A 14104-nucleotide genomic window follows, 5' to 3' on the forward strand; every position below is an offset into this window, starting at 1 on the left:
TGGGAAAGACATTCCGAATACATTGTCCAAATGTACACCCAGAGAAATCTCGACATAGACAACAATATGATATGCAACGAATGATTAAACTCATTCAGCTGTTTATGTATTCGGTTTTTCTTAAAAACATTATTAGAAACCTTCTCTAAAATATCGAAGCAGTTGTCAAACCTACGATACTGTCCACATTATCATCATTCCTTTTCTTCCTATTCTTATTTCTATTATGTCTCTAACGGTATCCCAACAACACTTTGATCTGCGAAACTTTGTCACGACACTATAGTTGCGGATAGTTTTTGAAATGGTTTACTAGCAAGCCGAGTGGGTGGTCAGATGGGGAAGCCGAGTGGGTGGTCAGGTGGGGAAGCCGCGCGGGTGGTCAGGTGGGGAAGTCGAGCCAAGGAAGATACCGCCACAATCTCCACCACTAATTTGTTAATCATATCTCTTTTTATGTTGATGTTCAAAAAAACAAACACAAAAAAACGAAAACGAGTAATTAGAATCATTTCATAAACGTAAGATGATATAGAGATGAAAATATCAAAAAATATGTAAACAAAAAAATGGGTGATAATGCCAATAGCTTTTGATACTCAAGAGAAAACTGGTTACATGAAGTGGTTTACGAAGTGGGCATTCCCACCTCAATGACTGTAGTGATGATCCATCTATACCTGCATCATCCCTATTCCTGTCTGAGCACTTTTTGGGACTTCGATCCCAAGACCACCATACATTTATCAAATGTTTTATTCATTGATATTTATGATGCTACGGTTAAACGATATTTGACATCAATGATATATTTTTCTTACGAGAATAGAACTAAGTTAGACTCTCTCTCTCTCTCTCTCTCTCTCTCTCTCTCTCTCTCTCTCTCTCTCTCTCTCTCTCTGATAATGTTGTACAGATGTTAGAACAACATACGCGCCCATAAATCACAGCTGTTCAGATGATACAGGTATTTTTCGTGCACCACGCAGCTGTCCTCTAATTATCAAAAATATTCAGTGCATGCTAGACACACGTATACACACACACATACACACACACACACACACACACACACACACACACACACACACATACACACACACACACATACAAATAGGTATAAGGGGTCATCCTTCGGTGGATAGACATATCTAACAAGCAGTTTATTCCCTACATAAGACCAAAACTATAATATGATTCTCAGGTTTGGTCATCACACCTTAAGAAGTGCAGAGCTAACAGAGAAAGTGTAAAGGAAAATAAAAATGATGGTACCAAAATCAAAGGAGCTGAGTTATAGGGAAAGGCTTAGAGGCCTTAAATTGCCCACCAGGGAAGAGAGAAGAGTAAGAAGTGAACTGATCAAAACCTTTAAGTTTTCAAAACAGACTGATGACTTAGACAGTAAAAGTTTTACGAAAGATATAGGGATAGAGCAACCAGAGGACACGACATGAAATTAAGCAAGAAACTTGTTTATAAAGGACGTAAAGAAGAACTTTTATAGTATAAGAGCGGTGGATGAATGGACTAAACTGAGGGAGGACATGGTAGATGTGGACAACATAGATCAATATAAAGTGTTACATGATGGAAGAAAATGTTCGAAATGGGGGGAGGTGTGTGCGTACGATCATAAAGCTCCCTCCCAGTACAGTACAAACAGGTTATCACACACACACAAAGCTTCCGTGGTCTAGTGGTTAGCGTGACTGACCATGATTCACGCACAAGTTCACTGGAGTTCTAATCCTGGGCGCAGTGGTCGGCCCACACCCAACCCAAGTGTTCATCCTCCCCATGGGGGCTGTCGATGAACGGGTACCTGACTTAGGCTGGTGCGTGTGTGTGTGTGTGTGTGTGTGTGTGTGTGTGTGTGTGTGTGTGTGTGTGTGTGTGTGTGTGTTTGTACACACGCATATGAGAGTAAAGACGGGGCAACACGAGTGTAAAACTCTCTTCTCAAATGGTAATAAATGGCACTGTCAAACAATAATCATACAAACACACAAAAGAGGAGACTGGATAGGCTGTGTGTATGTGGACTTCCATGAAAGCGTTTGACACTGTAACACATAGGAGGTTGATAAAGAAAATGGATCTTCAGGCAGGATTAAGGGGGAGGACCCCTTCAGTGGAGAGATAATCAATTTGGTGGAAAAGAGCAAAAGACACCCGCCAGAGGAGCTTTTACTGAAAACGGGTTGACGTCTCCAGTGGTGTGCCAAAGAGTTCGATCCTGGGACCATCGCTTTTCTTGAACTAAGTCAATGACTTTGCAGACAGTTTGGACTCATATCTGAATATATTTGCAGATGATGCTGAGGGTATAACGGAGGTGAAGAATGATAAGGATTGGTCTGTTACATGGTTGTTGAAACTGAACCTGAGTAAACGTAAAGTATTGAGGATGGGACACAGGGAAAGATGACCTCGATACGAATGTTATCTTGAGGAAAATAAGCTGCAGAAATTTGTGTGTAAAAGGAACTAGTCAGTCCACGTTGTACCAACGTATCGCCAGAGCCCCAACTACGGAGAATTATAGAATCTAAAGAAAGAAAAAAAAAACCCAGTTTGCCGGTAAATAAAGATTCGTAATAAAGTACATAGATAAGAAAGTGTTAACCAACTACGTCCCTTCAGCTACGACCAGCATGCACTTAGAGGAGCACAAAGAACGAATAAAGAAGGTCCAAAGAAAGGCAGCAAAGATGATATCAACATGAGGTGACTTGAGTCACACTGTGAGGTTAGAGGCCTTATGGAAGAGGGAAGAGTAAGGGGTGACATGATCATGGCCTTTTCAAGTTTCTAAATTTGTTTGACAACGCCGATAATGAACAATCCTTCGAAAGATGCAAAGAAAGAGGTAATAAACAGAGGTCACAGCAATATAAAAACTAGTTAGAAAAGATTTGTAAAATATGTTCTGTCATTAGAGTAGTGAGTGACTACAGTGAGCCGATTGGTGAATGACTGCAGTAAGCTGTTAGAATGGTGAATGACTGCAGTAAGCTGTCAGAGTATGGACAAGTTTCAAAACTTGTATTACAATAGAAAATGGTTAAGATTGGAGGCCTTACGAGTGTAGAGCTCCCTCCCCGTATAGCACAAATTGTTTATCACACACACATACACACACACACACTCAAATGCATACACAAAAAAAAGACCCACCGTACACCACTATTTTCACCATACACACCAGTGCCATACCACAGCCATACTATACCCCTGTTCACACCATACACAGACATTCCTACTATAACCAACTATAGTGTACCCATACCATATCCTTGATCCCACCATAGATCACTCTACCATACCATACTATTACTCGTAATCCCACCATAAATGACCATACTATACCCCTGGTCCTACCATAAATCACCATACCCTACCACACTATACCCCTGGTCCTACCATCATGTCACCATACCCTACCACACTACACCCCTGGCCCTACCATAAACCACCATACCCTACCACACTGCACCCCTGGCTCCATCATGTCACCATACCCTACCATACTATACCCCTGGCTCCATCATGTCACCATACCCTACCATACTATACCCCTGTCCTACCATAAACCACCATACCCTACCACACTACACCCCTGGCCCTACCATAAGTCACCATAGCAGTATTCCACATACCTACCACAGACCCAACAGTAACAACAACACGACATGGAAGGCACAGAACACGACGCCTCAGCTCACCGTTCTTGTCGTCGAGGTCGTCCGCGTCAGAGAGAGCTTCGTCCTTGTCGTCGCGGTCGTCGCGAGGCGTCGGGGCGTCGCTCAGGTCGTCCCTGGAGTCGCTTTTGCTGCTCAAGTTCAGCGCATCGCCCTCGCCATAGCCTGCCGGACGTGTATACATACGGTACACATACATGTGTGACTGAAGGAGGCGGAGGGGTCGGTCTGTTGGAGAGGTGAGTACACCTGTTACTGTGGCACAGATGTTGGTGTGTGTGTGTGTGTGTGTCACACGTGTCCTTATGTGGCACAGGTGTTGGTGTGTGTGTCACACGTGTCCTTATGTAGCACAAATGTTGGTGTGTGTCACACGTGTCCTTATGTGGCACAGGTGTTGGTGTGTGTGTCACACGTGTCCTTATGTGGCACAAATGTTGGTGTGTGTCACACGTGTCCTTATGTGGCACAAATGTTGGTGTGTGTGTCACATGTGTCCTTATGTGGCACAGGTGTTGGTGTGTGTGTCACACGTGTCCTAATGTGGCACAGGTGTTGGTGTGTGTGTCACATGTGTCCGTATGTGGCACAGGTGTTGGTGTGTGTGTCACACGTGTCCTTAAGTGGCACAGGTGTTGGTGTGTGTGTCACATGTGTCCGTATGTGGCACAGGTGTTGGTGTGTGCGCCACACGTGTCCTTATGTGGCACAGGTGTTGGTGTGTGTGTGTCACACGTGTCCTTATGTGGCACAGATGTTGGTGTATGTGTCACACGTGTCCTTATGTGGCACAAGTGTTGGTGTCGGACACGTGTCCCTATGTGACACAGGTTTTGATCTGTGTGTGACATGTGTCTTTATATGGCACAGACATCAGTATCAGACACGTGTCCTTACGTAGCACTCATGCTGGTGTCAAACCCGTATCCTTATGTGGCACAGATGTTGGTGAGTAACATGTTTCTTTCAGTGGGACAAAAGGTGAAGAAAAACGTGTCCTCGTGTAGCACAGATGTTCCTTTAATAGGCATGAGCATTTGGCACAGATTCAAGTGTAAAACAGGTGTTACTGGGATGCAGGTGCTTGTAAGGTCAAGAGTGAAAGTAGCGCAGGTGTTCAAGGGGGGCGTCGGTATTCATTTGATGCATCTGTTTGACAAGTGTTCATGTAGTACAGGTATTCTCTGTGACACTTGTGACTGTGAACCATTAGCGCATCTGCGGCGCACTTGTTTACGAGTAAAGGTGTTCATATGACCCAGGTGTGTTTTGACAGGTGTTCATAGTTCACATACTCGTATATATATGTATATCAACTGACTGTTATATTCCTCTCTTGAGTCTCCCCTGATGATGTGATTATTACACGAAAGTGCACTTGGGAACTTTTCGTGTTTCATTTTCCCCGTGGACTCATAGGAATATATATATATATATATATATATATATATATATATATATATATATATATATATATATATATATATATATATATGAGCTGACATGTCCTAATGGTGACCATGTTGAATAACAAAAAAAGTGTTTGAATATATGATATAGATTAACTAAAGCTTCTCAGATATCTGCAGACCTGGCTCTTAAAGGCTGGAAATATTATAGGAAAAGCAGAGGGGAAAAAATATCATAACGGTCAATCCTCGTGTGGCTGGTCTCCACAGAAAAAGTAAACATAGGAAGCAGCAGCTAGCGGCGTGCGGCGGGTTCGGGCCTTAGTGGCAGGTGCAGACGGACATACATGACGGAGCTGTAGTCGAAAGAATACCTGTAGAACAGAGAGAAGGCAACACTATCATGGCAAACGGAACGAGGAGATTGAAGAGAGATGATAACAGGGGGAGGGAGGGTCAATAAGGCGGAGGGGCTTCGATTTCACTCTGGCTCACAGGAATAATACCTATGATACAACATCCCTAGATTTTGGAAAGCAATCTTTACAGGGTTTCTATAACAGAGTGGAGGAAATGGGTATGCCCAACTGCAGCGCTTACAAGTTTGGTTATTGGTAATGAATAAGAGTTAGCAAAGAAATATTTGGTAAATATTGTGTTTTGCATTAATTCATCCAGTTTACTGCTTACCCCAGTCTGAGCCGATGCATAGATCGAAATGAAGAGAACAAATGTGTCATGTAGGGAAAGAAATAGAACAAGTACAGGATTTTAGGAGCGAAGAGAAAGTGAGCTGAATTATGTAGACTGGAACAATTAACACGGGAGTGAGTAGGGTTGAAGAAGGGATACTTATAGAAGGAGGGTAAGCGATAGGACACAAGAAGGGAAATTCACTCCATGAAGGACCCCAGCCATGTAAGGATCAGAAAGGGATGCTATGCATTAGAGAACAAGAATAATCAGAAGAACCAAACGTGAGGAAAATATTCATAAAGCAAAGACTCGAGCAACATTCCCACGGATGCTTTGAGATGTCGGGGTCTACGACTACAGTTTGGTAAACATCCTTGAGAGAGGAGGACCAGATGTGAGACACAAAGGAGAGAAGATCACCAGGAGACGTAGCATTGCGATATCCATATTGATGATCAGAACGAATGGAATCGGATTCTAAGTGTCTGAGAAAGTGAGGCTTGAGTTTCGAAGATTTTTGAAATAGTGAGAGCGATGGAGTGGTAGTTAAAGCGGTCTCTTTTCATAGGGATGGGCTGCACCAAGGCATGCTTCCTAGATAAACAGAAAGTTTGGGTTCTCAAGAGATGAAATAGGCTCTCAAGCTAGCTCAGAGGCGCCCACCCGTAGGACATGAGAAGGTATGCCATCTGATATGTACGCCTTGCCCACCTGTAGCTGGGAGAGATCTTGTGTAAGTAAAAGTAGGAGAAGGTTTAAGTTCAGTGGAATGTGTAGTGGGGCTGGAAGTACATGTGGAATCATCGAGAGAGGAGTCATAGAAAGTTTGGGTATCGGAAAGAGCTGCTTTATCAGTGGGAGAGTTAGCTGTATAGTGATCAGGTTAGAAAACAGAAGGATATGTTGAAACCTGAAGTTGTTAGGGATGTTTTTGGTAAGAAACTAGAGAGATCAACCAGTAGTAGAAGAAGCCATAGCAACACATTTTCTTTCACGAAGGCTTATTTGACTTATGAATACATCACTTGCAGGAAAGTGTCATGGATCCTATGTTCTGATACAAAATGCATTAGAACAAGAGAAACTGCACCCTCCGTGAAGAGAGAGAAAAAAAAATGGATGTAGCACACTATCCCAGACAAGACGACCTCCGCATAAGAGCAGCACAGCAGAAGACATCCATTGGATGCCAGAGGAACAATCCGAATAAAAGATGCTCAAGTAAGGCCACTAAGCTCTTCCAAAATGCCAAAGTTGCAGTTGGTGACGATAGAGATAATAGATATATACCCTACTGGGCGTATAGTGGGGAGGTTTAGAGGTGAAAATGGAGGTCGAGTACACGTGTAGTAGGATCATGATGGCCAAGAAGGAGGAAGTAGAAAGGGCCTCCACTCCATCAGGATCATCTTTAACACTTCTAAGCCAATCGTTGATGGTATACACCGAAGTGTCACAGGAATAGTTCATGTAGTCGAAGATATGTACTTAGCTGAAGAATTATAGAGAAAAAGACAAAAAAAAAATTAGAAGAAATACAGAAGGTGAAGAAAGTTTGACGCAGGTGCCTTCAAGAATGGGAGACCAGATCCACGAGATGAGCAACTAGTTTTTGTGCTACAATGAGCACTAAATGAGACTAATGGTAGAGATTATAGTAAGAAATCTGATGGTGGAGATAAGGTGCATCCTCGGACAGCTGGGTTTCAGAAAGATAATGATGAGAAGAGGAAGTGGACCAGATGGTGTTCACCAGAGGGCAGACTGACTCTGACCGCATATATTACAGAAATGGATAGCTAAAGATCCGAGGACGGGAGAAGGTGAGGTGTGTCCAAGCGGCTTGACGGAGGTTTCAGGGACCCAGGGAACCGCTCAGCCTTCCTCGTCCGGTGGCAATGTTCACACTCACAGCCGGCGAGACATCGTGGAAGCGTAGCTCCGTAGATGCGTATGTTAAAATGGGAAATTCTAAAGTTAGGAAGAAAGAAACGCATGAGTTGTGTGATATTGAGAGGTGTGTGTGTGTGCGTATGTGGCCTGAATGTTTGCAACCTACGCGTTTGTGAGGCACAAAGAAAAGACAGTAACGTGAGCTAGGGAGGGGAAGGTGCCAGATACCGCAGTACCTTCCCGATGGCCATGCTGTAGTACCTCCCTTTCCGGCGGTGGCCTACCGTCAGCTGGTACATACGTTGTCACACAGGTGTATTCTGTCAGGTGTTTGTCGTGCGAAACCTCTAACAAGTGTTCATGTGGTTGCAGAGTGCTGGTTTAGTTAACACATATGATAAATAACTCAAAATTTCCTCTATATATTCAAACTAGAATTAAAACGAACACAGGATAATCTCGTTGTACCTCAAATATCATAATTCTTAACAATTGCCATTGTAATTACCTCATTAATCAAACGGCTTCAAATTGAAATCTTGATATCACAGAGGACAGAAAGTGATTGTAAATTAGTCACTCAAGAGGGTCGTCAAGTTCCCACAATACCTCAACATTCGAATGGAAATTACACATTTGCTGTCATTTCTAAGACTTCACCAACTTGCTCTCTCTCAAGGACCTATGAGATAAGGTCATCAGCAGCATTAGGGACTTTGCCACTGAGTCCCTAAACTCATCAACCAAACCCTAAAAAGACCTGAGAAATTTGGGTCGTCAGTGGAGACCCTAATCTGAATACGTAGTTTATTTATCACCAACGAATTTAGTTAACATCACCACCACAAAGGGACCTCATGCAGGCTTCCTACTTCCTCACACACAGTAGTTCTAATATTCCAGTATCAATGGTTCCTGTGGGTACGGAGAGACCAGATCCCTGACCAGAGACCTCAATGGACCCCTTGGTTCTGGGTCCAGCAGACCGCTGGCACACTCACCATTGGTCTTGTGTGGGGAGGCTGGTCGGTCTGTAGGTTCCTCACGCTCCAGACCCAACACCCGGTCAGCTCGGCTTCTGTCCTCGCGTATCCTGCAGGAATAAACAGAGTCATACAAACAGTTCCCTCAACACAAGAGTAAACAGTTGTTCTGTTACCGTGTGTGTGTGTGTGTGTGTGTGTGTGTGTGTGTGTGTTTTATATACATACCCTAGCTTAGAAGAGGTACCCAATTTATCGACCAGCCCACACATCAGAAGGATGAACAGCTGGGTGGGGCTGTGAACCGACTGCCGCGTCCAGAAGTTGAACCTACGCTTGGGGGACCACAAGACAAGGTGACACAGGAACTAATAGATAGGCAACACTGTAACCTAACCCAGGAACTAAGCCCTTGACCTGTTCCGAGTGACAGTGTTCCCTCTCAGTGCCGACCCTCGCCACAGTGTGGTGTTTAAAGCAAACTTACTGTGAAGCATTGAAAGATAACAGTGGGCTGAACACCATGAGAAAATGACATATAGTTTGACGCCAGGCTAGACACACAACACGCATATAAAGCCACGATCATCATCTATACACATCTTCAACTAGTTCAGAATGAATGGTTGATTAAAGTCTCGAGTTTCGTAATGTTTCTATTGAAACAAAGGAAAGTTCGGACAGGTCTCCCCGTCTCGCGGATGTCGCAACGTAAGCTGCCTTCATCAGGGCATCTTCCCACCCACTGTCTCTGACGTTCGTTTGTATTACAGTACTGATGATGACTGCAGCAAACTGCAACTGTACCTGATGCAAGCGACTGTATCGTAAGTTACGGAAGAAATTTCAAAATGAATAACAGAAATCTTTTTTCATTTTCATCTCCCATCGCCCCACACATGCATAGCCTTGTTTTATCTGTGTATATAGGTATGTTTATATGTATGTCTGCATGAAAAGTACATTTGTATATTGGTATGTATGTATGTATAGTACGTTTTTGTATACAGGTATGTTTATATATGTGTGTATGCATGCATAGTACGCATGTCTGTCTGTCTGTCTGTATGTATGTATGTATGTATGTATAGTATGTATGTGTGTAGATATGTTTATATGTATGTACGTATTTATGTATGTATGTATTATAGTACGTATGTATGTATGATGCACGTATGTATATATGCATGTATATATGCATGTATGATGTACGTATGTATATATATGTATGTATGTATGTATGCACGTATGTATGTATGTAACCACGAGAGCTTGGTGCTACAACAGCCATCACTACTGTGCACGTAACCATCAAAATACATTTCGTCTGGGGCTGGTAAAACCTCCAGCTCTTTGCCACATCCACCTTCCAATTACGGAGACATGAGAAGCGTGTGTCAAGACCCAGGATACATGGTCCTCTACGACCCCTTACGGCGCTCATATTAGACTTCTTTTTCCTTTTTCTGAAGGAACACCTACGTTATACTGCACGTCCCGCTCGAGGTCTGCACATATCATCCTCCACTGTATTTGTCTTCCACTGCCCTCGTATGGACGAGTGTCACCTGCTTGTGTTACGGTTCCTCAAAGCTTCTGAAGTATATCAATGAGTCTGAGCGTCTGTCCGAGCTCAGGATGGAGACTCGGGGACAATATGTGTATATGGATGGGAATATAAGTTCCAGAGGTCGTCAAGGAGCGCCCAGGAGAGGCCAGTTCTCCAATACAGATATCGAACACTTAGCTCGACTTTGTAGTGATGTGGACGCAAACCACCCAGCCAAAGCGCTGCCACCCTTCACCGAGAAGGTACGACCCTTGAAGGTGATGGTACAGCCTTGGGTATGATGACCTGACCTTTGACCCGACCCTCAAGGGTTGAGTCAAAGGCCAGGCTATCCTACCCAAGTGTCGTACCGTCGTCTTCAAGGGTTTAAATGGCTTGATACTTTATGATTTCGACTGATAATAAACATTTATTTTGTGATTATTTATCCTACGAAAAAAAGATTACTCCAATATTGTTTGTTCATTAAGAATAAATATAATCGAAAAATTGTCAAACAGCCAAAGACGCTGTTCTATTCTTTATTCTATTTTTCTAGTACACGTAATGACCAGATGTTCCGAATTTCGAATTAGTCGTTCCGTAAAGATTGTCTGTAGCTACACACACACACACACACACACACACACACACACACACACACACACACACAGCCCTAACCCCTCAAAATAATGTCTTTCAATTTAGAGCAACACATTTGTGATTAAGGTATTAGGGTAGGTGGTACTGCCCTCGAGATATGAGTATGTCCCTCCTCTGTGCCAGCCTGCAGGGATACGAACCCTAGCTCTTCAAAATTGATTCCCACACAAGATGTCCTGCCTAGACACAGTTGAGCCATCCCGTGGAAATGGGAAAGGAGATAATGATGATGGGTAGAAAGCAATTTCTTATGATCCATAAGCAATATACATCATCCCAGGGTAATGACTCCCTGAGATCACCATTACCGGGTCTCTGATTGAACCGCCTTACTCTCCCCTGAAGAGAAATATGTAGATATAAGGTAGAGCCGTGGTGGGTTGAGGCTGCCTCGTATACCAAACATTGTCGCCATCTCCTTCACTCGAGATACAGATCCTTGACGGAGAAACCCATCTACATCGGCGCCTGTACACTTGTATGGATGTTTGTTGTGACGTCTAGAGTGCAGCAAGTAGCCTGTGTCTACGACCAGCCTCTTGCGATACAAGGAACTGAATATGTTCCCCGCACAGGGTTGTTGTAGGGGCCTTCCGTGGTGTAGTGGTCAGTGTCCTCCCTGATTACAAAGCTGTGGTCTTGGTCCCGGTTCGGGTTCACTGGCACACAGCCACGCCAGCTGTTCATCCCCCAGTTCGAGGTGGTGGATATAATTGGTTACCTGGCTTAGGCTGGAGAAGGTAAGATGATAGAAGAAATAGTCCTATTCACAGTGGACGGAAGATTGTAGGATGAGTACAGCATATGTATTGACCCATCACCTAATCACCCAAATTCACATTTACCTTCTAACTTTCTGATGGACGACTTTCTGCTTTCATTCAAAATACTCTGAACGCCATTAAGCCATTGTCCAAATCCGTTCGCAGCTCCTGGCGACGTATATCCATTTCAAGACACTCTTCCCGGACGCTCATTTAGCTCGTGATCCTCTTTTGTTTAAGTGCGAGGGACGGGGGTTGGAGAGAAGACACTTCAGACACACTCACGCACGATGCTCTTATGACTAAACCCGGTCGGCGATCTCGTGTAAGACGTTCCGTATATAAGCTTAAGTTTGGACGGACGAGTTCCCGCCATCAAGTGTTCGTCGTCATCCAGCAGCCTCTTGTGGCGGTAGGTAGGTATTGGTGAGGGGGAAGGTTGAGGGGGTGTTGCTACTGATATCTGGTGGTGGAGATGATAACCCCCTCTCTCTCTCTCTCTCTCTCTCTCTCTCTCTCTCTCTCTCTCTCTCTCTCTCTCTCTCTCTCTCTCTCTCAAACACCGGCTATAACGAGGAAAAGAACTACTGGCGGTGAGCACCCAGAAATCAATTAAGGTCCAACAGGTTGTATACAGACACAGATGAGCCCGAGAGACAAGCTTAATGGCTTCGTAGGTGTGATGGACGCAGCGAGCAAGGGTTGCAAGGTGGGGGGAGGCCGCCCCGCCTCTCCTCTCCATTGTTCTTATACTTCCCGTGTTTGTTATCATGTTCCACACTCAAGTAGAACACTCATTAACAAGGGTGGACGTCGAGTACACTCTGTGTATAGCACGGCAGGTGTTATGTCCATACAATTACTGGCAATCTAATGAATACACAATGTAGAGTTAACAGCAAATATTTTTATACGTGCTTTTTTTTTCCCCCTCCCCTTATCAATATAAGCAAACTGTACTCATATGGGGCTACTCTCTACTTGTAATTTAAGTTATATACTTAATTCTTACCGCAGTTGTTTCATTATTGGGGGGGAAGGTGGAAGGGCGCTCCCACAGCGCACAGGAAGCTGGCCACGTCCACTGGGCGGGACCATAGGTCGTAAAGTGTAATGATGATACGAGCGTGTCTTTATGAGTAGAGTACGAGGAAGTGAGTTAGTAAGTGTTCGGTGTCGTTAATTCGTGGGTAGGAAGGAGCCTTGGATATGTTGGCATGAGTTTCTATACAGATGTGGGGGAAGGGCGATGTTCCGAGCGTAGACAGGAGAAAGTGTGACACGTGTATGTCTGGGGAATGTGGTTTCCAGACTGGTTTATGTCTGTTGAGGTGTTGCGTTTACGACTAAATGTGGAGGTCGGTGGCTTAGTGCTTGTTAAGTTACGTCATTGTGCGTGTGTTTGATCGGTGTTATATTTGTTTAGATGTGGGGACCTGTGAGTAGAGGTTACTGAAGTGTTAGGCGGGGGAAAGCTTTTCATGTCTACTTGGGGGTTGATGGTAAGTTAGTTATAATGAGTTGAGTGCCGAGCATGTTGAGATGGGATTGTATTAAGAGGATATTTGTTTCATGGTGGAGATGCTGAATGTTTGTGGTTGAGGTGTAAGGCAACCACAAACACTCTAGTGTGTATGATTTGCTGCTTCATTATATTCACTTCTGAGAAGGCGGAAGACCAGGGAGGTGAGGCGTAGTTTAAGGTGGAGCAGATGGAATGTTTGTAGAGGATGCCGAGCGTTTCTCTTTCTTGTCTGACTCTGGTGACAGCTAATGTTCTGTGGGCATCTACTTTATGTGATGCTTTTTTGTAGGTGTTTTTGATGAAGGAAATAAATGTCACGTGTGAATCGTATGTGATGCCTATAATAGTTAGTATTTTGTTCAGTGGAAGTGACTGTCTATTGTTGAGGAGGAGAGCTTCAGAGGTGAAGTCATTGTGAGTGACTTTGGCATGGTTGCCGGCAATGAGATTGGCAAATCACTTTTTCTCATTATTTTGGAAGATGATGTCAAGCATCATCTGTGTGTGGAAGTCTCGGCGGACAGTGTCAAATGCTTTATTAATGTTTATGGCCACTAGGACAGACGGGAGGGGGTTTTGTTAGGATGAGATAATCTAGGAAATGTGTGAAGTCCATGTGGTTGGGTCTGAAGCCATGTTGTATGGATGAGAGTGGGATGTTTTGTTTGATTCTGTCGTGGATCAGTTTTCACAGAGCTTAGATACCGAGGATAGAAGCGATATAGGGCAGTAGGAGAAGTGGGAGTAGTTGGTGGGAGGTTTGAAGAGGTTATAGGACTAGTATGATGCTGGCAAGTTTCCATGGGTTTGGGATTATGTTGTATACCCAGTCGTTGTTGAAGACTTCTGTAAGTGCTTGGATCTACAGATGGACTGAAATGTTTTACGCCGTCAGGGCCTGTAGCAGGAGAGTCCTTT

The 14104-nt window shown here is 44.0% G+C and overlaps 1 protein-coding gene across 8 annotated transcripts in view; it reads right to left on the reverse strand.

The window, feature by feature from the left end:
- Nucleotides 1-14104, reverse strand: part of LOC139762341 (dachshund homolog 1-like) — a 223882-nt gene that overhangs the window by 46783 nt on the left and 162995 nt on the right. For 6 of the 8 annotated variants that reach the window (XM_071687028.1, XM_071687030.1, XM_071687022.1 and 3 more), the window contains 2 exons: nt 8704-8795; nt 3729-3932 (listed from right to left, as the gene is read on the reverse strand). In XM_071687028.1, the coding sequence (XP_071543129.1) occupies nt 3729-3932; nt 8704-8795 (296 nt within the window). The remainder of the gene's footprint in view (nt 1-3728; nt 3933-8703; nt 8796-14104) is intronic. The other 2 variants (XM_071687024.1, XM_071687029.1) reach the window with 2 other exon arrangements.

The sequence above is a fragment of the Panulirus ornatus genome, chromosome 43 (genome assembly GCF_036320965.1).
Source record: "Panulirus ornatus isolate Po-2019 chromosome 43, ASM3632096v1, whole genome shotgun sequence".
Lineage (NCBI taxonomy): Eukaryota > Metazoa > Arthropoda > Malacostraca > Decapoda > Palinuridae > Panulirus > Panulirus ornatus.